Raw genomic sequence first — 24,134 nt, 5'->3', positions numbered from 1 at the left:
AGAGTTCGTTATTTATTACAAAATTGAGAATTATTTCTTTTTGTGAAGCTTCTCCTTCATTTTCTCTTGTTTTTGAATGCCTTTAGATTTTTCCTTTTTTTTTGATGTTGCATTGCTGTCGTTCTTCGTTGAACTCTTTTTCTTGTCTTTCGATTTAACTTTTTTATCTTTTTGTTTTTCTGATGGTTCTTCAGATGTTTCCACTGTCTCTTCGTCTTTTTGATTGAGCACTTCAGAGCCACTATCATTAGAAGCCTCGGGTGCCGACTCTTGGTTGGATTGATCTTGGTTAGGATGAACTTCCTCATCGTTTTCGTCATTGCCTTCTTCCGTTATGTTTTTGTGCTTTCCGGCCAAAATATCCTCATGATTGAATATCGGAAGCTCATAAATGTATAAACTTTCTTTTAAATAATTCAAATGTTTAGCATCTTCAATATTTTCCTCTCGGGATTGTAATTGTTCAACCATTGATGGTATTTCATTAAATTTAATCCCTCGGGATGCCACAATCTCCGGTCTCAGGTTTAAATACTTTGCCACCTTCGACACATAATTGAACATAAACTTAACGTCTCGTGTTTCCATTTTTTTTCTTCAAATTTTTTCTTTAACGATGGCATCAACAAAAGGATGACAAGAGCAAACAGTGGTCCGATGAGTTCGTTACTCAAATTTAACAAAGCCTCCAATTTCAAACAATGAATAGGTACTTTTAAAAGTTGTTCAAATACACATGGGTATTTACAAACTGATTGCGGTCAGAGAGATGATGTACGAGCATTGCTTATGTACACAGAATGTAGTAGAACATTTCAAGAAACGAAATTCAAGGTTCAATGAGAGTCATTCCACATGAGATTGAGCTCTTCAGTTATTCCTTGTTAGGTTTTTGCTTCAGTTTCGAAACAAGCCATTTCAAACCACTTTCAATTCCTTCTCCTGTTATCGTGCTGACACTTTCCACATACCAATCATGTTTACCGTTCACTAATTGAATGGAATCCTCTAGTTCAAACTGAGCTATGAGTTCTGTCGCAGAGATTGCACCTTCTTTATCTCTCTTATTAGCAAATATTAACACAGGAAGATTTCTTAAATCAGGATCTTCCAACAAATGATACAACTCATGTTTGGACTCTTTCAGTCTTCCATGATCAGCGCTATCCACAATGAAAATTATTCCATTTGATCCTTTATAGTAGTGCTCTGAGTACAGACGAACCAATTCGTTGTTGCAAAAATGGATGACCAATAAATTGTATTCATGATCATCATATGATGAATTCAATCGGAATCAGTCGTTGAATTGTCGTCCAATAATAAATTATTCATCAATAACAGATTTTGAATCAACAACCATTGAAAATTTAAATGTCATTCATCCATACATTGGATACCACATCCGATGCATCGGAACAATGTTATTACGGTCATCATGTTATAGTTAAAATCTTCTCACGAACGTTCTCTCAATAATTACAAAACACTTACTCCACAGACTTCTAATGTTCTTCTGGCCTCCTAAATCCCAACAATTAAATACAACTCCTTTATAAGCAAATTCTTTTACATTATATCCTATTGTCGGAGTTGCAGTTAATTCATCATCCTCCAAATTATTTTGAGATGATGATTTTGAAGATTTCTTATCGCCGTTGGAGCTACTCGTTACAAGACCCATCTTTATGAGAAGACTCGTCTTGCCACTATTATCTAGACCCAGCAGTAGTATCCGAGATTGTGTGATATTCGACTTTTGGAAGATTGAAAAAAATTGACCCATTTTGAGGATGAAGAAGAGAATATTGAAGAAAAGAGAAGTGTGTGGTTTTTTTGGCGTCTTTTTTGTTTTTTTTAAGAATCTTGTCTCGTGTCGTCTTGAGAGACATTGTAGGGAAACGTTGCTTTCGTGAGGATGAAATTCAAGGACATGTGATGAGTGTCATGTTCATATATATTTGTTCATGATTTGCATTCGGATTGCATTAGTCTGCAGGATCAGAATCAACATTAAAAAAATGTTGCAAAGAAAGCAATGCCTCTCTGTTGTGGAAGTCAAGAACGACCTGGCAGAAAAATTAATGATGATGAAAAAGAACACTCATCATGTGGGAATGATTTTGATAATCTTTTCAAATACTCATCGTTATGGACATGATGATGAAAACTTGGAAATTGTTGATGATATTCGGAGATTAGAATTATTACTGAAAAAGAAATTCTCATTGCAACAAGAAGGAAAGAAGAAATGGCTATTGAATCGAGAATTACAATACAAAGATTTCTTTCCAATTGAGTTTATGAATGAAAAGGAATTTGTATTACATCAAATCAAAATGAATGGTTATGGATTAAGACTTGCATCACCAAAGCTGAAAAACGACAAAGATTTTGTGTTGCAAGCGGTTCAATTGAATGAGGATAATTTACGATGTTCCAGTTACATTATTCGCAATGATAAAAAAGTGGTATTGGAAGCTATAAAGAAAAAAGCGTATTTACTGAAGTATGCTTCAATTGAACTTCAAAATGACAAGAATTTTGTGACGGAAGCTATTCGATGGAACGATAAATGTCTATATTTTACTTTAGATCAACTTTATACGGACATGGAATTCATATTTGAAGCAATCAAACAAAATAAGAAAGCCCTTCAATGGTTATCATTGATCTCCCAAGATGAAGAGCTAATGTTAAAAGCCATCAAATCACTTTATCCAGAATTTCATCATTTAGTCTCTTTTAATCATGCAAACAAAGAGTTCATGTTAAAACTTGTTGAAGAGTTTGGATTTTTATTGCAATTTGCATCAGAAGAACTCAAGAATGATCGAGATATTGTTTTGAATGCTGTGAAAAATTTTGGTGTTGCTCTTAAATATGCTTCTCATGATTTGCAGAATGATAGAGAAATTGCATTTCATGCAATCAAACAAAATGGCTTGGCATTGGAGTTTGTTTCGACTGAGTTGAAGGGAACAAGAGATATTGTATTGACTGCTGTGATTCAAGATGGATATGCACTCGAATATGCATCGAAGGAGTTGAAAAATGATCGAGAAATAGTTTTAACAGCTGTCAGACAAAATGGTTTTGCTCTTGAATATGCTGATGAAATGTTGAAGAAAGATCAAGAAATTATATTCGAAGCAATCAAACAAAACAATGAAGCTTTTGAAAATGCTTCTGAAGAACTTTTGTGTGACAAAGAATTCTTATTGAAACTGGCCAAACTCGGATGTAGAGATATTTTCAATCGTGTACCAGAAGAAATTATGGAAGACAGAGAATTTGTGTTACAAGTCACCAAACTTAACAGTCTTGCTGTTATCGGATCCTATTACTCACAATTTCTCAATGATAAGGAAATCGTGTTAGAAGCAGTGAAGAACAATGGATATGCATTGAGATTTGCAAGTACAAAATTGCAAAAAGACCCTGAATTGGTGATGCAAGCTCTCAAATGCAATGGATATGTGTTGGATTACAGTGAAGAATTGTTGCATGAAAGGATGGAACAATGTTATTTTGGTGCTTATTTGGGGTCACCTTGAGCGTAATAATCATGCCTCTATCATTCTTTACTCAGAGGAGGGTTGTTGTTGTTGTTGCTTTTGTTTGAGTAATTGTTTCTTCTTTTCCAACAAGAGTTTTCGTTTTTCCTCATCAGATATACGAGCCTTTTCTGACGAATAAACAACTGTGGGAAGAGCAATAATATCTGAATCAGTGGATTTTAGATCCATAGCAAGTACTCCCAAATTGAAAACAGTTTTCGCTTTTTCAGACTTAAATATGCTATTCAAAAGCTTATCAAGTGGCAATGACATTCTCTTTTGTTTGGTTTCCTCTGACATGAAGCAAGTGTAGAGAATAGCTCCTTCGTAAGTAATACTTGTCACACTGAAAGTTGTCACTGCTTGTAGATGTGAAATCAAATCATTCAAAGTTTCTACGTTATCTTTTTGTTTAGAAACATCAATGGTCTCCCAAATGTCATACTTATTGTTGGCGACGTCTTTTCTGCATGGCATTGGATCTGATTGAGTAATGAATGGTATGCCAATATTTACGTATGAATTACTAAACCTTTCAAGGAACTTTTCCTTTTCTTGTTCAGTAGAAAGAGTTCCTTTCAGGTTTGGAACATTAATGTCCAGAATCTTGTACAGCTCCAATCCTACCAAACCAGTAATGAGAGCTGTAGTAGTGATCATTGCAGGAATAATACTTCCTGCAATACCTTTAGTTTCATAGACATCAGCTTCTGGAATGTTATAACATCTTGCTCTCAAATTACTGGCACTGGTTACGAATTCCATATGTAAATCATCATCTTTTTCAAAATCGACATCATTTAGGAAAAAGTCTGTCTCTGCCAACGAGCGATCGCTGTCAACTTTCTCCGAAATATATGTCAAATCGCTTCGCATTCTTTTAATGTAAAATTCGATATCTTGTTGTTGTTTTTTAAGCTCTTCTTCTGTTAATTCAGGTGGTTTTTGAGCTGTATTATGAGAATCCTTGGCGTCATCATCATCTCTGCTGATGGGGTTTGGAATATATTTCGGCAAAACGGTCCGAGTCAAAATATCCTTGATATACTGTTTGTTCGTGTTGAAAAATTGTAGATGGTTAGTACGTGCATCTCCAGGAGCTGGAATATTAAATAGTGATGAATAAAGAAGAGCTCCATAATATACAAATTTCATGTGAGTATCATCACCGACTGAAAATTCCAAAGGATGTGGGCACTTCTTTGAGCCGCTCCAGAATTTTGAACCAGATTTTGTCACAAAGTCTTCAGGATAGGTCAATAAAATATTCTTCATGGCATGGTTGAATAATTCCTCAAATTTGATTCTGCTCCAACTCAAGCAATCCTCAAAGCTTCTTGGTCGTTGACACAAATACAACGAAACAGATTCCAATGTTACAATATTATTTCCTTTTTCGGCAAAGAAATTTTGTGGACTCTTCAAGAAGAGTTTTGCTTCTTCAATAGATTTTGTGAAAGAGGACTGGAAGAAAGCCTTTGCCCACGAAATGGTATGTTGAATCATATTTGGATATCTGTGAATAGTACATTCTGGATATTGCTTTTGAGGTGGATCCTTGTGCTTTCCATAGTTGTTGGTCACATAAGGTATGATAATTTCGCTATTTGCCTTCGTTCCAAGAGTTCCACTCTCTAACAAAGGCTTTCTGTAGTAGACACATTTTGAGTCAACATACAATCGAGCTTCCAAGTTATCCAGAGCATTAACAACCAAATTCAAATCACTCCAAAAACCACTATCGAAAACATTTTCCGTTTCTTTTCCCACCCGATCACACATTGCATGTAAATTGAGGGAAGGGTTCATCTTTTGGGCAGCTTTAGCTGCACATTCACTCTTCATTTTACCGACATGTCCTTCTCTGAAAAGAAATTGTCTACTCAAATTCGATACCTCAATGCTGTCCATATCTGTGACGGTGAGCTTTCCTCTTGGGCCAGCTCCTAACCCGATGCATGCAAAATTCTTAATGTATTCACATCCCAAGGCTCCTGCACCAACAAGGAAAGTTTGTTGATTGGTAAGATTTTGCTGATATTCAGCTCCAAAGAGCATATTTTGTGCGTCATATCTGTTGTTCTTAGCTCGGACATCCAGATCTAAACGATGGAGAAGCTCTGAAATATTCAAACTTGGATTTTGCAAAATAGGAATACGAATGGAATCAGGAATTGAGCGAATGGACTCAAAGTTGCACCATTGGAATAGAGGTGAAAACTTTCCAGTACATGCTTTTTGAGCTTCTTGGGCAAGCAAACCACCCAACATGGTACACATGGGGTTGAGTGGACCAGTGGTGGTGTAACACAGAAGAGAGAATAGTCCTTCGTCGATCAAATGTTCACAACCTTGTCGTTCGGTGGAGCTTTGCAAAATATTCTTGGCCATAGAAATTAATTCTCTTGCATCGTCATAATCATAATTTCTTGGTTGTCTTCCCTTTTGAGAAATGAATGCATTGAGTGCAAGTAAAAAGTAATGCAACTTCAAAGGATAATCCATGGCTGCAAAGTTGTACAGAAGGAATGTTGAGCAAATGTCGTCATGCAAACCAGCATGAATATCCGCTAAAGACTGTTGTAAACTCTTAAAGTGCATCACTTTCTGTTGTTTGATTTGTCTGTAGTAACCTCCTTGAGTATAGTTTCCAAAGGATGACACGTCTACATCAAGTAACTCAAATCGATAAACATCAACAACCTTAATTCGTATTTCTTTGTGATTGAGATGAGAAATTCCTTCAAGAGAGTGGAATTTTACAATATCATCATTTGAGAGATTATGAGGCTCTGGTTGAGTCTCGTCCTTGGTGTTCACAATGGCAACTTTAACACCATCTCTTTCCACAATCTCAATTCCAGAAACAATGCCGTGAGATGGAGGTTCACCATCAGGATCTTTGACTGTAAACTCTTTTCCGAAATCAGTAAAACAGGAAGCGAACAATCCACAAGTATATCCAGCTATAAATTTGATATTGTTGTCGTGACAAATCTGATTAATTCGAACTACCTTGTCGGAGACAATAAGATCATCCGTGCAGATCACGATATTAAATTTGGTAATGACTGTTTCATCAATGACAGTTTCAGGACTCAGTTTTTCCAATTTGCAGTATGGATTCAATTCATAGAGCTTGTCAAAAGATGCCTCAAGTCGATTCTTTCCTACGTCCTGTTCGCTCAAATAAAACTGACTGTTCAAATCCAAATACGTTGTAGATTTGTCATCAAACAATGTAATTGATTTGAATCCCATCAACATTAAATTCTTGACCATTTCAACACCAAGTCCACCACATCCAACAAGCAGAATTCGTGCTGATCCAATTTGGCTCATGGCTTCCTTTCCGATGGCTCTCATTTGTCGATCGTAGCGCCTTGTTTCCATTTCATCATTTGTATTCTCGGACTGATCCGACGACAATGAAGATGGTGAGCTGGAGAGCATGGAAGAAGGCTCCACAGAGGGAGGTGTCGCTATCATTCGATTACACAACGATGATGAGAATTATTTTTTGAAGATGATGAACTATTCCGTGATGGCTTTTGTAAAAAAGTTCAGAGTTTAAAAATTTTGTAAATTACAATTATTGGATAATATTTGTAAGAAGTTTCCTGTAATCTTGTATGTTGCTTGGAAAACGATCATCTTCATAACAGCAGCTCCTCCCACTTGAATTCTCTCTATTAAGTTTTTACTCACTCAGTGAGCACATGTCATTCGACGAAACGCATGTTTGAAATTTTGAGTGTGTGAGATGATTTTGATCTACATCATCATCATTAGAACAGTCATCACTGAAACCACAATTCCAACACAGCTTCTCAACATGAACTCTTTTACACCACCACTCATATGAGTTGAATTTCCAGATGAAAAACGAATGGGTGAAGTCAAATGTACGGGAACAGTGTGATTGCATCGAACAGAATTTCCATTAAAACAATCCATCAATGTGAGAGAAGCAGTCCTTACTTCATTTTGACATTTTCGATCCGAATATGTCACCCTCGATGTACATCCCTTAATCATGAAAGATGAGCCATGATCACTTGGAATACAAGTATCCAACTTGTGAATGGTCACTGACAAGGGAGTTACTAAACATTCCTTGTCTGAATACTGGAGTTCCATGAATTCACCTGCTTTTGGTGAATGTGGAACGAAATGGATGCAAGTTTTTTTGGTACTCGAGAAGAAATTAGGTTTCTTTAGGCATAGGTTTTTCATCGAGTGGCAATTGAAATCAAACTTGTACATCTTGAGAACGGATGTTCCACTACAGGAAAGACCTTTGAAAAATTCGGTCAACTCATATTTAGCATGAACAAGAGAAGAGGTGATGCATGAAAGAAGAAGCACCATGAATACAGCAATGCTCAAAAGAAAGGCACTGGAACGAGAATGAAGCATTTTCTGTGAACAATGGAATACCACGTGTTGAGTTTGTTTTTTTGGAGATGTATTTCTGACCTCTAATGAGAAAATTTGGTGCATCACATTTAACTTACTTTAGAATGAGACATTGTGAGAGTCGTCATTGTTTGTATTTCATGAAAGAGAAGTGAGAGAGAAGATGTCATTAGGAACATTGATAAACATATGGCATTCCATTTTGAAAGGAGAACGAATCAGTTGCTGACCGATAAAGGAATTCAATTTCTAAAATCTTGTTTCTCATCAAATTAGGAAATTGGGGAGAATTTATCAAGCGCTGAATGTTCTTGTGCCAACGACATTTCTTTTTGAACTTACAACAGTTTTGGACATTGGAGATTCAAAGAGGTTGAAATGATTTGACGAGAAATTGATACTACGATGTTGATAAGACCATCAACAAAAGGGTTTATCAGTTTCTGGGGTTAAACAATGTGTCATGAAATGCAATATTTAATCCTCATGGCTGACATGAACTTTTCACTTTGAATGGCTATAGGAAGCAATTTTTAAATGTTTAGAGTTTGCACATAATGTTGAATGATCTTAATACGACTTCCTTCTCGCATGGCCACATTGTTTAGATTTTCGAAGAGTAAAAGTTCGCAACGATCAACAATACAACCGTCATTGTAACCACAATTCCAATGCTGTTTCTCAACATGAACTCTGTTGCACACCCACTACTAATATGAAGTGAATTTCCAGATGAAAAACGAATGGGAAAAGTCGAACATACGGGAACAGTGTGATTGCATCGAACAGAATTTCCATTAAAACAATCCATCAATGTGAGAGAAGCAGTCCTTACTTCATTTTGACAGTTTCGATCCGAATATGTCACCCTCGATGTACATCCCTTAATCATGAAAGATGAGCCATGATCACTTGGAATACAAGTATCCAATGCATAAAGAGTCACTGATAAAGGAGTTACTTCACATTTTCTATCTGGGTGTTGGAGTTCCATGTATTCACCTGCTTTTGGTGAATGTGGAATGAAATAGATGCAAGATTGTTTGGTACTCGAAAAGAAATTGAGTTTAGTTTCGCAATCATTGTTCAAGGAATGTTCCACTACAGGAAAGAGACCTTTGAAAAATTCGGTCAACTCATATTTAGCATGAACAAGAGAAGAGGTGATGCATGAAAGAAGAAGCACCATGAATACAGCAATGCTCAAAAGAAAGGAATTGAATTGAGAATGAAACATTCTCTGAGTGTCAAATTAAAAAAGTTCTTTCACTTGTGATTTTTTTTGTGTGGAAACTCAAGGTACTAATGAGAAATTGGTGTTCAACACAATTTACTAACTTTTGAGATGTGAGAGTGGTTGTTGTTGATTGGATTTCGCAAAAGAGGAGTTGTGAATGTGGTTGAGCGAATGACACGTTCCATTTCGACACGAAAACGAATCAGTTGCCGTCGACATTGAAATCCAACTAATTTCCATGATTTAGGTACAGGTGGGAAATGGAAGACAATTTATCCAGCACAAATGGTTGGAAGCTTCATCACTGAGATTAAATTGGAAAGAGGAAATACGAGAAATCGATACATTGGTGTGGATTTGACTATCAACAAAAGGGTTTATCAGATTCTGAGGTTAAACAATGTGTCATGAAATGCAATATTTATTCCTCATGGCTGACAGCAACTTTGCAAATAGAATGGATCGTGAAAGGCAATTTTTAAACATTTACAGATTGCACTAAATGTTGAATGTTGATATTTATTGGAAATGTCTTCAATGGCCACAAAATTTAGATTTTCAAAAAGTTCGTCATGATCAACACTGCAACCACAATTCCAACACAATTTCTCAATATAAACTCTGTGGACCCACCACTGATATGAGTTGGATTACCAGAACTGCTGGGTTGAGAGGAATTTCTAGGAATGGGTTGAATAGATTGTTCGGGAACAGTACTATTACAGAGAAAAGTTTCTCCTATCAAACATTCTATTCTTCTAGTAGGACGAGTTTCTAATTCATGTTGACAGTTGAGATCTGAATAAGTCACCTTTGATTTACAACCCTTATACATGTAAGAGGAGCCATCATCACTTGGAATACAAGTATCCAACGCATATATTCTCACTGAGGATGGATGAGTTTTGTTTGAACATTTCGAATCTGAGTGCCAAATCTCCATGTATTCACCAACTTGTGGTGAAAGTGGAACGTGATCGATACAAGATGAATTGGTACTCAGTAACGAATGGGTTTTGTTACTGCATTCATGGTTCAAGGAATGGCAATCAATGACGGAAGTGAATTCCTTGATCACTGTTATTCCACTACTACAGGAAGGACCTTTGAAAACTTGGGCAAACTTGTATTCAGCTCCATGAACGAGAGAAGAGGTGAGAGTGGTGCATGAAAGAAATAGCACCATGAAAGTAGCCATGCTTAAAAGAAAGGAGTTGGAATAAAGCATTTTCTCTGAGAAAAGCGCGACAAATGTTCTTTCACTTGAGTTTGTTTTTTTTGTAGATCTTAAAGGTGTTCACCAATACGTTTAACTATCTATTGAATGAGATGTGAGAATCGATGTGTCGTTATAGCTCTAGCGAAATATGTTTCGCGAGAGGAGTTGAAAAAACATTAGGAACGTTGTTTAGAGAATGACATTTTTGGAAATGAGAACGAATCAATATATCGACAAATTTGGCGTCCAGCTTCCAAAATGATGTTTTGATGATTGGTTCTTTCTGAGTTTAAACAAGGTGCAATGAATGGATTGAGCTGACCCCAACTTTTTTCCAAATGAATAATTTTTTATAAAACAATTCTTTAATGTTTGGAGATTGTATAATATTAGGTAAATGTGGTGTAATGAAATGCTATTATATTCCACATTACAGATAGAAACCTTTCTAATTGAATGGTTAAAACCCAGAAAAGTTTAGAGAGATTGCACATTAGGTTGAGTGATATTTATTGGAAATTGAACTTCAATCTTATGATGTCAGCGATTAAATTATTTACGACTTTAAGATCATCTTCATCATCAACTGAACAACCACCGCTGTTAACACAGCTCGTCAACATTAATGGAGAAGAATGATTAGTTTGAGTAGAATTTCCTGGAATAGTATGATTACATAGAGTAGACCATCCTCTATAACAACCGATCCATTGAATAGGTTCAATATCAACTTCATGTTGACAGTTGGGATCTGAATAAATCACCTTCGATTTACAACCCTTATACATGTAAGAGGAGCCATCCTCACTTGGAATACAAGTATCCAATGAATATATTCTCACTGAGGAAAGAACTCCTGAACATTTTGTATTTGGGTACTCAAGCTCCATGTATTCATCAACTTGTGGTGAAAGTGGAACGTTATTGGCACAAGATCTTTTGTCACTCAATAAATCGGTCTTGTTTCGGCAATTATAAATAAAGGAACGGCAATCGAACGTGAATTCCTTGATCACAGTTTTTCCACTACCACCGGAAGGACCTTTGAAAACTTCGACCAACATATAATCAGCATGAACGAGAGAAGAGGTGCATGAACCTTGTTATTTTTTTATTAAGAGACATCATTTTGTATGAAAGAATGGTATTTACTAACTTTAGATTGAGAAGTGAGTTGTTGTAGTTGTTTTTTGGATTTCATTTGGTGTTGGAAAATCAAGTGAATGTTGTTGAGCCAATGACATTTTGGAAATGAGAACGAATCAATTACCTTTTAAGGTATCCAACTTTCAAATTTAGTTCTTACTAATCCAATGTTCTCCTATACAGCCAGGAATTGGAGGACATGGTATAAGTACAAGTGTTATGGAACTTGCTCCTAGCAAGAAGCGTTCGATATGCAAATCACAGAATTCACAACAGGATCTGGTTTCTCTTGGATAATTGATCCACGACGCTCATTGGAAGTCATCCAAACACAAGCAACAGGATGAAGAGGTAAATTATCAAATTCAATTGGAATCAATATTAAGAATAACATGATGAATCGCTTTGGAAAAGGAAGGAATCACTCATTAAGGCGGCGGTGAGGGGAATATCTCACAACAATTTGGGCCAAAAAACAAATAAGTGGAAATTTCGCTTTTAGAGCGAGAAATGTTATTAATACATATTTATGGAATAGCAAATTAATAAGGATAATTACTAAGGAACATCTGTAACGACTTGTTTATGTCGCTGAGAGCTATTGTGTGCCAAACGACCGACGGTTTGATTTTGTTAATTTTTGATTCAAAGTTGTTCATTCTTGAAGGAGAAAAATTAGATCCTTTATGAACGCCATAAAAAGAAAATGCAGCTTCCTAAAAATCATAAATATCCTCCTCTTGCTTGTTAACATTCATGTACATTTCGTATTCTTGTGGTGTCATTTTGCCTAACTCTGCAGGAGTAACCTTGGAGTATGGAATGGGAACTCCCTGAACATAGACAAGAGTCTCTGACGAATCTTGTACTTCTGCTTGAGGCTGACTTATGGCCTCTGTCACGTTCACAAATTCATCAATCATGGCGTTATCTTCAAATTCGTCATCCATGTCATTAACTTTTCGTTGTTCTTCGTGTTCTCTTTCCAATAGTTGATGATACACTTCAGTATTAATCTCTCTGTCTTTAAGTGACACAACACCATCTTCATCCTCTACAGTTTCATTTACATCGTTATAATCGGCATATTCTTTTGAGGAGACTGTTTGTGCCAAGAAGAATGGATTTGATGGTTTCTGGCTCTTTGTGACTGGAGTAACCTCTTGTTCAGCCTCTACTGCGCTATTACTTTCAGCAAAATCAATAACAATAGTTGCTGAGGGATCAAATTGGAGTGTGTTTGTCGAACTTCCCGTCGCCTTTGCAACATGGGCAGTTGCGCCGAGTGTGTTGTGTTGATGGTGTCTCTGAACATGCACTGCCTTGTGTGTTCCCATGCTCTTGTTTCTGTCGATTTGTTTACGTTGTTCTTCAATTCGTCTATCTGCCTCTTCTTTTGTGACAATACTCTTGTAATTCCATCTGTAATCTTTTGGAACAACGTAATCTTTGCATTGATCCAATCGATCTTTGATAGGAGCTAACTGAGTATTAAATCTTACTTCGAGTGATTCCGATCCTGATACTGTTTCCTTATGTTTTTCCATTGAGTCCTCCGACTCATTCACTTCACCACCACACTGATTACATATTAAAAGTCCGGTAGAAAAATCAAGTAACTTTGCTGTATCATATGATTCAAATACCTCATAACATTGCGAACAAACGTATGTAGGATTTGCTTGTACTTTCTTTTTGACTTCCTGTGAAACTAGATACATTTTGTATCGAATAGAGTTGATACATTGCTCATAATCAATTCTCCAAAAACATTCCGATTTATATGGATATTTCTTTTGTCCTTTTTTTCTTTCTGTTGTCTTGTCTTCCTTCACTACTATTGAATCATTCATCAAATCCAAGAGTGCCTTTTTAACCACGTGTGGTTGTAAATTCACCTTTTTCACCAAATCAGATTCTCGGATTTCATCAATTTGGTTTGTTTGATAATACAACAATGCATCCATCACCACTGCGTGTACATCTTCGTAGAAGGCTCGGACCACCATCCGAAGAAGAACATACACGGTTTGATTGTGGCTTCTTTGATAGAGCGCATTCATTTTTTTTAATTTGAAATCTCAATTTGAGATTTATGTTCATTCAATTTATTTTCGAAAATAAACGACGAAAGGAACCAGATAACAAATATTAAATTGAATTAAATCTCATTGACTTTTAGACCTTTTTTCGCTTGGCCCAGAGCAATTAACATTTTGTTTTAGCAAGATCACCGATACTTCTGCTCTCTTTCAAGTTCGAAAGAATAAAATTAAATTTTAGCAGCATCCAAACAAACCCGCCAAAAAAAATGATAACGGTAGAAAATTTGAATTTCAAACTCAAAAGCTTGCTGAGTAATGATCCACAAGCTCGGAATCATCCTGTGGCTCGTCTGGTCATTGAACACGACTTTATTTTGAAAGCAGGAGAGACTAGATACGATGTGTTGATGTACTTGTTGAATCGGTATTTCGTTCCTGCTGGATATTTCTCTGATGATATCAATCGCCTGCTGCAACTTCCTTTGGATAGCAATGACCACAAGGAACAAGGTTGGTTTTCGTTAAATATTTAGACATGTTTACAATGTGCAATGATGATGTTTCCTCAGCAATTCTTCAAGCATGCTCCTGGCTCGGAATTATTGAAGGTTGTGATTTGAGTTTGGTGAGAGGAGATGAGTGCACTCGAGAGAGAAATATTAAATTCATTGGTGATTTGTTGGAGCTTGTGGACACAGTGAAGGACTCTCCGTAAGTTTTCATCCATTGATATCCATTGTACTGAGATACTAATAGATCTTTACACATTACCAATTTCACAAAATTTTCAGACTTGAAGACGCAAAGCAACAATTTGCAAATGATTTCAATTTTATTAATCATGTTAGTCACAACATGAATGCAGTACTTGTAAACGATTTAAAGCTCTTCTCCAACGACATGATATCCAAATTCAGAAAAAAGAAACTTCCAGACATACAGTCTTTCCAAAAGGATGTAGAAAAAGCCAATACCCATATCACTAGATATCAGGAAATTATAGAAGACCTTCAAAACAGAATCAATGAGCAAAACAAAGGTATTCATGTCGATATGAATCAAAATCTATGGGATGGAAACTATTTTTGCATGTCAAATCTATCTCAGGAACATTTGGAAAAGATTAGACAAGTTGGAGAGGCAGTGAACAAATTTTCTGAGCTTGTTCAAGATTTTATTCGGGTATTTAAGGAGGAATTTGCTCAATGGGTCATCAACAAACCTCAAGAGGAATTGTCTCCATTGGAGAATGTGACATTGAAAATCACAGACGCTTTTTCACGTTTAGAACATGTAAGTATTCAAGATGAAACTTTTGAAGTGATGGTAGTTCTAACATGTCAACGAATAACAGTTCATTCAAAACGTGCATCATATTCAAGAGTCCTATCAACAACTTGTGAGCAACGGTACCATTATTCAGAAAGCTCTTTCGAGCTATGAAAGCCTCATTCAACCAAAGTTAGATCTAATGGAACAATCCTCTTATATGAACAACTTTTAACCAATCGTTAAGATCCAAATTGTAATTTAAAGAAAATGCACAAAAATGCCTTTTCAAAACGACTGCACGGGATCGTTGCGTCATCCAAATTATCGAAAAATTGTTGTTTCCACACGATGACCATTCAAAACAATTCTAAAACAATATGGATTTTCAACAATCAGAGTAAGATGATGACACAAAATTTTTCCTTCTCCTTGTTCGGAAATAGAAAACAATCTGATTTTAAAAAACTTACAGCCATTCAAATCAAGGAGAATGCATTCCGAAATGAATTACTGACCAAGGATGAAGCCTATAAACATTGCCTTTCTCATAATGTATTAACACGACAATTATTGGAATATTTTGAAATTATTCATCAAATGAACATGAATCAACTTGATGGTGATGCACATTTAGATGTTGAAAAAAAGATTTTTGAATTTCTTTTATTGAAGAGGAGAACATTACTTCCCAATGTAAATGGAGATGGTATATTTTTGAAAGGACAAGTGAAAAAAGGCCAAGTAGTTTGTCTGTATCCTGGTATGGTTTATGACAGCAGTGATCCCATTTTCTTTCAATCAATAGGTGCGTGGCATTCACTCAACCATTATTCCAATTGTTGACAACATCACTTTTGATCCAATCGCTCGTTATTTTCTTGAACTTCTTACGATAACTATGATTCTACAAGGAAATCATTTCATCAACCAAAGAAGCCCATGTTGTAGAGTGGATGGCAACGACAGATTTATTTCAAAATTATTCTTCCAATCCTATTCAACACGAGACGACATCATTTTAACAAATGGTCAAGTCATTAAGCAATGTGACGCCTCATGGCTAAATTTTCGTCATGTTCACGATCATACCTATGAAGACCCTCACATGTTTGACAATACAAACAACAACGATGCTGCTTATTGGCAAGTAAGAAAACAATTCTCAATCAAAAATCATTTAAACATTGGGCATTACATTAACTCTCCTGTCACAAACGATGAAACATCCAATGATCACAACAACCATCAAAATCCCAAGTTCGAAAGTAATGTCATGTACTATGAATATGATTTCAAATTACATGAATGGCCACTTCACCTTCGGCAGTACATTCCAAATCTCTCTTACAAACCACTCTCTGAAGACTCTCAATTGCTTACCAAATCCATTTTACTTATTTCACTCTGTGACTTGAACAGTCCAAAAGGCGAAATTGAACTTTTTGCAAACTATCTCCACTACGACGATGATAACAGCAATTAATGTTGTCATGTTTGTTCACAATTTGACTAATTGACTAGTGAACGATTACAATGTCATTAAATTGAAAAAATTGCACAATTTTCACACTATTCGTGCGCACGTGTTCTTGTCTTTTGAAATACGAAGAGCCAATAAAAGAGAGAGACCACAAAGAGGAGGAGAGATTGTACATGTTGCACATTAAAATCATTCACTATCAAGTGGTGGATGGCTATCGGAGTGGTGGTGATAAAAAACCGTTTGTTCTCTACACCATTCAAGTAATTTCTTCTTCTTCCAACAGCAATAAGAATGAACAACAAGAGGTGTGTTCCGTGAAGGATATCATCACGAATAAGAAGAATCGTGATGATGATGATGATTTTCAAAATTTAAAGAGGAATCTGGTTCATCAGGCGGAGAAGCCTCTTCCCATAATTGATACCGTTAGCAAAGATACTACCAATTGTCTTGAAACGGAATTAAACACTTCTTTAGGTCAGCAACAGCAGCAGAATACAATTCAATTCAATAGAAAAAGGAGAACACAATTAACAACGACACCTTTTGATCGGGAATATCAATACTCACATTTTGAGGAATTTGATGATGATATCATGACGACGAGCACAGCCTCAACACGTGCATCATCCTCTTCATCATCATCGTCATCAATGATTGATGAAAATCAAAGCTCACATACTTTTGCTGCTCTCATTGAATCTGCTTCGGAGAGTAGTGCTAACAATGCGAGTGTCAACTCTTTCTCTTCAATGTATTCACTTGCTTCGTTTTATAGACATTTAGACACTGGAGATTGTATCATTGCTAAACGATACAGTGAAATATTAGAATTTCACCAACGATTTGTTGAATTATCTCCAGATTTTGCACGAGAATTTAAACCCTTGTTTCCGAAAAAGTTGATCATGGGAAATTTGAAAAAAGAAAATATTGAAAAAAGAGTATCACAACTGAATGAATATTTTGAAAAGATGGTTCAAATAATTGACATTGAGATGAGGTCAAATACGAAATTACAAAAATTAGTGTCACACTTTTTCATGAACAAGCCAGTGGTGCTGTCCACTAACAATCCGACAAAAAATCAGAACAGAAATGTCGATTGGATGCTTCACAAGGCACCTAAAATAAGGAATAATTGGTTCTTTTCTGCCCCTATTGAATTTGAAAGATTCAATAGAACCTTTGATAGAAGAACTGAATTTATTTCACCCATCTTTCAAGGAATTTCGATTGGACAGCTGTTGACAGTATGGGAAAATTTTATTTCCAAGCAAGAGAAACTAGAATTATTGGACTGCAACACAGAATTTCATCTATTCACCTATCGACAAGCCACATCATTAATTTATGATTACATTACTGTTCAGTTTGTTCAAGATAAGCAAATGCCACTCTCTCCTGTATCGATCGATGAAAAATCTTCTCCTAAGGTAAATGGACAAGAGACGACGCCAAAAGAAGAAGACGATGGAGACAATCTCAGTGATATTACTCCTCCAAGTTTTAGTGATGATGTTGTGAACATTTTGAGGCGTTATAGCATCAGAAAATCAACAGCCATACCTTATTCTCCTCAAACAAATTCGTCATCGATCAGTACTATGAGTGACACGACAAAATTTAGTCTTCTAGTTTACTCGAGATCCTTCATTGATTTCAGTGACACACATGAAAAGAGAGTGAAAACGTGGTTAGTAGAATTCAGAAACATGGTGATCAAAGAGTATTCAAACGTTCGATTTGCGAACACTTTTGCTTGAGCTGCGAAAAGTCAGCCAAAATTTCGGAAAGTACTTTGAGGTTTCTTACCGTTTCTTCTTTTTTGAAGAAGATTTGATTTGAGGAACAATCTTTTTAACTATATCTGCTCGGTAGGCACTAGCAATAGAGATGAGTAATGGCATGTCTGAAACAGAAACACCCAAAAGACCGGCCATTTGGGCATACGTTATTGGTTCCGGTGTTTGCTTTTTTGATTTCTCATTATTGAACTTCTTTTTGATGACATCTGCCAAACCTTTGCTATATTGCTTCTTTTGGGATCTCCAGGAGAGTAAAGAGGATGTATTTTGAATTGAATTCTTTGAGGATTGTTCGACGTTGAGCGAGTCAGCAAGGGTGAGAAGTAATTTAGCTTTTAGCACCAAACTGTAGAGTGTATCTTGAAATAGTTGTTCACAGACGGCATTGGTTTCTGAGCTGTCATTGAGAGTTTTAAGGCATAAAATTTCTGAGAGCATGTTGGATATCATGTCAGAGACATGTCCCTCTTCAAATTTAACACGGCTCTGATGAGATATAATGACATTGCATGATCTAGGCAAAAAGCGTGTGTAAACCGCAATAATCGAAAGCTACTTTCTATTCAAATACATACCTTCCCTCAATATCAACAACGACACAACTGGCTATATCGGGCAGTCTTGGATCTCCATCGATGCTCTCGGTTTGAACAAATTCCAAATCCTCAATTAGTTCTTGTTGAAAAGTGACATATCTTGGTAAGCCTGAAATTACAAATCCTCCACAATACCAAGTACACACGTCGCCAAACAATGCGTTTCCGAACTTGTTGAATTTGTTTTTTAAATTAAGTTGTGCAACTTCCTCCGTATATGGTGTTGAGGAACAGTTTGGCTGTGGAACCAAAGTGACAGGCTTAATGCTGGCCTCATTATCGTCATCAGATTGGCCCGAAGAAGATTGGTAATCAACAAAGAATGTTTTTTGAAACAATTTTGGACTTCTCTTTGATTCTAATGGAGGAGCCATTTCAATAAATTGCATTGGTGTAAGAGTGGCAAGTGTCTCTCTTATGTTTGTATCAGATGAGTTCATATTTTGGATTGATGTTGTTCCAGATTGGATGTCGACCGAAAATTCTTTTTCTAGAAGGAGCACAGATCTCAATAAATAGGTGATTAAGGAAATGCAATATCGTATCTGCCTGTTTGAGCTCCCAACGACAATAATCTTGCAAAACTTTTTTAGACCAAGTCTATTTTTCTTTTGTTCGACAGAAGAAGTTGATAAATTATCTGAAATGTCGATTTCAGAGCCCTCATCATCTGTAATATAACCAGCCCCATACAGAGACCGTAAATACCTGACAAGTAAATTAGATGGAGAGGTTTCTATTTCTGTTTCAGGCGATTTCGTGAAATGTACAATCCAAGAAAGGTGATTGGCAAGAACTGTAGAAATGATCTGCGTCATAAATCTAAGGATGTGTCAATAAATGAATACAATTGGTACTGCTAAAAAGAAAACGTACAATTTGTTTTGAGGGTCAACATTGGTGAGAAGTAATAAATCTTTTAAAAACGATGAAAAGTCGTCTCCCTTTTTGAATGGCGTAAGTGAATGAGACTGCCAAATTGGAGACTGATAATAACATTAACGAATTTGGGTTATATGTTCATGAAAAAATCTGTTTCTTACTTACATGAAAGCGAGGTGCATGTAAAAATGAAATAACAAATCTATGAAAGTCAATTGAAGCTTTTGAAATTTCCTCACTCTCTTGCAAACATCCATGAAATGACCGAACGTTAAATGTGAAACCGCTGAACATTTCTTCCAACCGACCAGCTTCTTTTGCATCTTCAACAATTTTCTTTAAATATTTTTGTAGTGCTTGTTTGCATGAGTTGAGAAGTTTCCTTAATCTATGTTCAAAAAGTGGAAAATGTGAAAATATTAATCGTTGTAATTGGTTTGGATTTTGAAGATCATCCTTGTCTTCACCACTTTCATGAAAAACTAGGAGCACTGAAATACCAAAGGATGATTTACACATGTAGACTTCTTGGTCCTTTTGAATTTTTCTTTTCTTTTCTTTCTTGAATTTTTGCTGCTTACTCTCATTAATGTCAATACTTTCAATGAATTCCTTTGTTGCTGATTCAGCGACTGATGTTGATAAACTTCTTACCCTTCCTCCAGTGTTGGTAGTAGAGGATATATTATTACTGATATTGCTTGGACTATGTACAATACTTCCAGATCTGCTTCTAATGGAAGACGAACTTGATGATGGAGAAGGCTCAATGTGATGTGTGGAATTATTTGTTTCGCTGATTTTGTTGGCATGTTCTGGAATTTTAGAAATCATAGAGTGGTGCTCCTTTAAATTTTGCTCTTGTTCTTTCTTACTAATTACAGAGCTAACTGGAAGACCTACTCGGAATACCTTACTGAGACAAGTTTGTTTGTGTTGTGGAACGGAATGAATTTTGGTATTTTGTCCTACAATTTGAATGGGTATTGATCCAAATAACATTTCTCCTAAAATACTTGTATCATTAAGACCAACTGCTTGTTTAGTGTTTTGTTTGTCATTCTTGAGTGGCTGCGGGGGCTGTTGCTCTTGTTTCACAGTTTGAGTGCCTTTCGTTTTTTCTCCACTCAGCATGCTCACGAGAAGTGGCTTCACAGAGGGAGCACTTTTTGCCAAAAAACTAGGGGTTGATCGCTTTAGCAGCCTCTCTTTTCTAAATCTTTCATTCAATTCTTTTATATTGAGATGTAATTTGGCTCTAATTTGTTTAAATGCTTCGTCATGGTGAGTGTCATAGAGTGTGATATTACCTGTCATTCCACTTTGCATCAGCAGAATACGGACGCTACAAAATTTATCGGGAATTGAACCAAACTGAATTTGATCAACAAGCCTATGACTATGTGATGATAATGATGATGAACGAGTCAAAAAAGGGACCGACTCATCACCACTCCTATGAGGATGATTCGGAATTGTTTCTAGTTGATGTGGAGTGCCTCCATTGATGGAAGGCGATGATGATTCAACTCTGGTCTCCTTTGTTTGGTTGTTTTGAACTGTATTTCCCATCTTTTTAATCTCACTCTTTCTCTCTTGAGAATATATTTACACGAATCCGCTGCAATGAAAAAAGGTTAACTCTTTTTTAATGATGATAAAGCTCAGAGTACTGCTGATGTTTTTGGGTCAATCAGAAGTGTATAATTTTCAAAAACAAAATGAAATCTCTCTCTTCAAATATTTGAATTTTCCAAAAGGTTTTTGATTTTCCGAAACACAATTTTCAAAGGCTCAGAAAACCAAACACATTTTTTTGTTGTTGTCCGATCGACGCTTGTGCCTCTCTTGCTTGCGAGGAAGAAACCCCTTCCGAATCCATGCTGATTCATCGCGGTAAAGTAACCAGCCAGGTCAGATCGGAGAAGAATGGTTTCCCCGAAATGAGATTTTGAATTTTCACACTCCTCATGAGTTAGTTATGGACAGAACACGAATCATACCAAAGCAATTTATGACATTCCTTTCGTCCATGAAAAGACAACTACCATTTGTAAAACTGGATGTCACAAGAAACAAGTTGTTGAGTTTTGGGAGGTGGTTGCATTGGGAATATATAACCTCCAAAAACCTATTTTTTGCAATTAGAAAGCTTTTGCTCCTAGGCGGAGTTTGTACTCCGAACGTTAAATTTGGGGCGTCCGTTCGATTACGAAATTTCATTCAATGCTCCCTCTCTCTGAGTGTGTGACTCTTGCAGAATCAAAAAGAAGCCACCCCACACCTCTCCTCTATCTCCTCAGAGAGTCCCGAGCCCTACCGTTAACGACACAACAACTCCCACACCTCCTCACAACAACAACCACAACAACAACAACACGAGCAAGGACACGACGACCATTCTTTTTCACCCATCCACCCACACACTCACCGTTGTTGTCCTTCTCCCATTGAGTTGCGAGAGTCTTCACACAAAAAGAGCTCTTTTACTACTGCACACACGACTGTAAAGCAGCATCTCAGTCAACCTCGCAAAATTGGTTCTTATCAAGAAGAATCTCTCATCATCATCATCAATCGTAGAAACGGTTTCGACACTCTCGTTCAATTACTACTGCCAACTTCATCACACACACTATGGTTTCTTCATCATCTTCCACGAAGAACAAGTCCACGGATGATACGGCCGTACGAGGTGCTTCTTCTCCAAAGAAGATTACAAAAAAGAATTCATCACCTTCCTCTCCTTCCATTACTCTCGCTCAACCACTTGAGGCAACCTTGTCTCAAGTTCTTCCCAAACAACGTAAGGAATATACCATCCAACAAAAGAGAGAGAAATGGAGTGAGGAAGAGCACGAAAAATTCCTTGAAGCCATTCGTATTCATGGACGTGATTGGAAGAAGGTCGAAGATTTCATTGGAACGAAAACGAGAAAGCAAATTCGATCACACGCTCAAAAACATTTTGAAAAGATGAAGAAGAATGGTGAGGAATTTCCAAAACCAAGAGCCAAGAGAAAGAGTTTGAAACCTTATCCTTCCAAGTAAGTAATTTTCATGTCTTATTCCATGTTTCATTGTTTCTCATCGATTTAAATCCTCTCAGAAAAACCAATGAAATTTACAATGCCTTATCCAACGATCAAATTATGTCCAATCTCAAGAAAATACCAAATGAATTCTTTGAAAAGCTCATTTCACACCACGATGTTTCAGAGACCATCCGACTTATTCACTTGTTGGTGACAGCAAGTGCCACTAATGATGACAAGGATCGTTCAGCAGCTGTGAAAAACTTTTCAGAGAAGGAACGAAACTTGATAAGAACCGTGATTCACAATGCCACCAATTTGTTGTCTTCGAGTGAGAAGCAGCAACAAGAAAGCACCACCACAACCTCCACCACCACCACTACTGCTGATTCATCCAACAACAACAACAACAACCACCACTTGCTCTTTTTAACTTCCCTCTTTACCAACTTTACAGATTTGTTGTCTTCTAATGCCTCCAACACTAGCATCACCACCACAGATTCACCCACTCTTTCCCCATGTGTTAGTTCTTTTCAACATGTCTGCTCTTCCAATGAATCATCAACAACACAAGAAGAAGAGGAAATACTCGTCAACTCATCCTATTCCTCCACACCACAAACGTCGACAGCAGCAGCGACCTCACAAATGATCCTTCCAGCAGTAGCCTTTGATCAAGGAATGATCGTCGTTCTTCCAGGAGGTGCCTCTCATATTCATCAGCCTTCATGTGAGGAGGTTGCAGATGATGGTTATGGTCTTGTGTTTTCCTCATCTTCATTGGCAGAAACTTCTCATCATCATTATTGTGTGAGTCCAACGACCACTAATACCACCTTGTCCGAGTCTGACTCATCCCTCGATGAATTCTCTCCATCTCTCTGCAGTGCCGATGATGCTGATGATGAGAAGATGACTCAATTAATTTCGGACTTTACCAATCGAGATCATCACGATGAGTTTTGTGCTGCTTTGATGAATCCAAATCATCAACAGCAACCACAATTTTGTACCATTCTTCCTTCTCCATTCTCTTCCAACTTTTACGCAACTTCTTCTTCCTCAACGACTCCTGCCTTGTACATTCCCCCTGCTCTCCATTTGCCTCATTCGGATCAAGCACAACACCTCCACCTTAATCCAATCCAAATGAATCATCTTTTACAGAATTCTCTCTTGATGATGAATGTGGTGGTTGAAGGAGGTTCCAATTTTGAAAATTTACTTGTTGAGCATATTGAGCCTTCTTCCTCGTCCTCCTCCATGATGAACGATGTGCTATTCGATGATTCGAATTTGAATGTAAATAGTTTTTTTGAGACTCTTTAAGCATTTTTCTTTTCTCCTCCTTTGTAAATATCCAGATCGAGATGAACGCTTAAATAAACAATTTTGAAATTCTTTGAAATCTCACCATGTTGTGTCACTT

The 24,134-nt window shown here is 36.7% G+C and overlaps 14 protein-coding genes across 14 annotated transcripts; 5 read left to right on the top strand and 9 right to left on the bottom strand.

The window, feature by feature from the left end:
- Window positions 1-30: 30 nt before the first annotated feature.
- On the bottom strand, window positions 31-588 carry FDP41_003799 (uncharacterized protein; the record flags this gene model as incomplete). Its single annotated transcript, XM_044707142.1, has 1 exon — window positions 31-588. The coding sequence occupies one exon, from the start codon at window positions 586-588 to the stop codon at window positions 31-33; it is 558 nt and encodes a 185-aa protein (XP_044561859.1).
- A 286-nt stretch (window positions 589-874) lies between these two features.
- FDP41_003798 (uncharacterized protein) lies at window positions 875-1,684 on the bottom strand (the record flags this gene model as incomplete). Its single annotated transcript, XM_044707141.1, has 2 exons — window positions 875-1,209; window positions 1,495-1,684. The coding sequence occupies 2 exons, from the start codon at window positions 1,682-1,684 to the stop codon at window positions 875-877; spliced, it is 525 nt and encodes a 174-aa protein (XP_044561858.1).
- Window positions 1,685-2,021: 337 nt separating this feature from the next.
- FDP41_003797 (uncharacterized protein) lies at window positions 2,022-3,557 on the top strand (the record flags this gene model as incomplete). The annotated part of the gene is made up of 1 exon (XM_044707140.1): window positions 2,022-3,557. One exon carries the CDS (start codon window positions 2,022-2,024, stop codon window positions 3,555-3,557), a length of 1,536 nt encoding a protein of 511 aa, XP_044561857.1.
- A 27-nt stretch (window positions 3,558-3,584) lies between these two features.
- FDP41_003796 (uncharacterized protein) lies at window positions 3,585-7,049 on the bottom strand (the record flags this gene model as incomplete). Its single annotated transcript, XM_044707139.1, has 1 exon — window positions 3,585-7,049. One exon carries the CDS (start codon window positions 7,047-7,049, stop codon window positions 3,585-3,587), a length of 3,465 nt encoding a protein of 1,154 aa, XP_044561856.1.
- A 285-nt stretch (window positions 7,050-7,334) lies between these two features.
- On the bottom strand, window positions 7,335-7,979 carry FDP41_003795 (uncharacterized protein; the record flags this gene model as incomplete). The annotated part of the gene is made up of 1 exon (XM_044707138.1): window positions 7,335-7,979. One exon carries the CDS (start codon window positions 7,977-7,979, stop codon window positions 7,335-7,337), a length of 645 nt encoding a protein of 214 aa, XP_044561855.1.
- A 604-nt stretch (window positions 7,980-8,583) lies between these two features.
- FDP41_003794 (uncharacterized protein) lies at window positions 8,584-9,168 on the bottom strand (the record flags this gene model as incomplete). The annotated part of the gene is made up of 1 exon (XM_044707137.1): window positions 8,584-9,168. One exon carries the CDS (start codon window positions 9,166-9,168, stop codon window positions 8,584-8,586), a length of 585 nt encoding a protein of 194 aa, XP_044561854.1.
- A 598-nt stretch (window positions 9,169-9,766) lies between these two features.
- FDP41_003793 (uncharacterized protein) lies at window positions 9,767-10,444 on the bottom strand (the record flags this gene model as incomplete). Its single annotated transcript, XM_044707136.1, has 1 exon — window positions 9,767-10,444. One exon carries the CDS (start codon window positions 10,442-10,444, stop codon window positions 9,767-9,769), a length of 678 nt encoding a protein of 225 aa, XP_044561853.1.
- A 500-nt stretch (window positions 10,445-10,944) lies between these two features.
- Window positions 10,945-11,499, bottom strand: FDP41_003792 (uncharacterized protein; the record flags this gene model as incomplete). The annotated part of the gene is made up of 1 exon (XM_044707135.1): window positions 10,945-11,499. The coding sequence occupies one exon, from the start codon at window positions 11,497-11,499 to the stop codon at window positions 10,945-10,947; it is 555 nt and encodes a 184-aa protein (XP_044561852.1).
- A 798-nt stretch (window positions 11,500-12,297) lies between these two features.
- Window positions 12,298-13,644, bottom strand: FDP41_003791 (uncharacterized protein; the record flags this gene model as incomplete). Its single annotated transcript, XM_044707134.1, has 1 exon — window positions 12,298-13,644. One exon carries the CDS (start codon window positions 13,642-13,644, stop codon window positions 12,298-12,300), a length of 1,347 nt encoding a protein of 448 aa, XP_044561851.1.
- A 248-nt stretch (window positions 13,645-13,892) lies between these two features.
- Window positions 13,893-15,130, top strand: FDP41_003790 (uncharacterized protein; the record flags this gene model as incomplete). Its single annotated transcript, XM_044707133.1, has 4 exons — window positions 13,893-14,136; window positions 14,196-14,337; window positions 14,418-14,919; window positions 14,981-15,130. The coding sequence occupies 4 exons, from the start codon at window positions 13,893-13,895 to the stop codon at window positions 15,128-15,130; spliced, it is 1,038 nt and encodes a 345-aa protein (XP_044561850.1).
- A 116-nt stretch (window positions 15,131-15,246) lies between these two features.
- On the top strand, window positions 15,247-16,381 carry FDP41_003789 (uncharacterized protein; the record flags this gene model as incomplete). The annotated part of the gene is made up of 2 exons (XM_044707131.1): window positions 15,247-15,703; window positions 15,810-16,381. The coding sequence occupies 2 exons, from the start codon at window positions 15,247-15,249 to the stop codon at window positions 16,379-16,381; spliced, it is 1,029 nt and encodes a 342-aa protein (XP_044561849.1).
- Window positions 16,382-16,551: 170 nt separating this feature from the next.
- FDP41_003788 (uncharacterized protein) lies at window positions 16,552-18,147 on the top strand (the record flags this gene model as incomplete). Its single annotated transcript, XM_044707130.1, has 1 exon — window positions 16,552-18,147. The coding sequence occupies one exon, from the start codon at window positions 16,552-16,554 to the stop codon at window positions 18,145-18,147; it is 1,596 nt and encodes a 531-aa protein (XP_044561848.1).
- A 45-nt stretch (window positions 18,148-18,192) lies between these two features.
- FDP41_003787 (uncharacterized protein) lies at window positions 18,193-21,239 on the bottom strand (the record flags this gene model as incomplete). Its single annotated transcript, XM_044707129.1, has 4 exons — window positions 18,193-18,703; window positions 18,765-19,607; window positions 19,662-19,771; window positions 19,833-21,239. 4 exons carry the CDS (start codon window positions 21,237-21,239, stop codon window positions 18,193-18,195), a joined length of 2,871 nt encoding a protein of 956 aa, XP_044561847.1.
- Window positions 21,240-22,304: 1,065 nt separating this feature from the next.
- Window positions 22,305-24,034, top strand: FDP41_003786 (uncharacterized protein; the record flags this gene model as incomplete). Its single annotated transcript, XM_044707128.1, has 2 exons — window positions 22,305-22,714; window positions 22,777-24,034. 2 exons carry the CDS (start codon window positions 22,305-22,307, stop codon window positions 24,032-24,034), a joined length of 1,668 nt encoding a protein of 555 aa, XP_044561846.1.
- Between the last annotated feature and the right edge of the window lie 100 nt (window positions 24,035-24,134).

This window comes from Naegleria fowleri (genome assembly GCF_008403515.1).
Source record: "Naegleria fowleri strain ATCC 30894 chromosome Unknown tig35, whole genome shotgun sequence".
NCBI classification, from domain to species: Eukaryota; Heterolobosea; class Eutetramitea; order Acrasida; family Naegleriidae; genus Naegleria; species Naegleria fowleri.
Note: the sequence above shows the minus strand (reverse complement) of the source record. Positions and strands in the feature narration are given on the sequence as shown.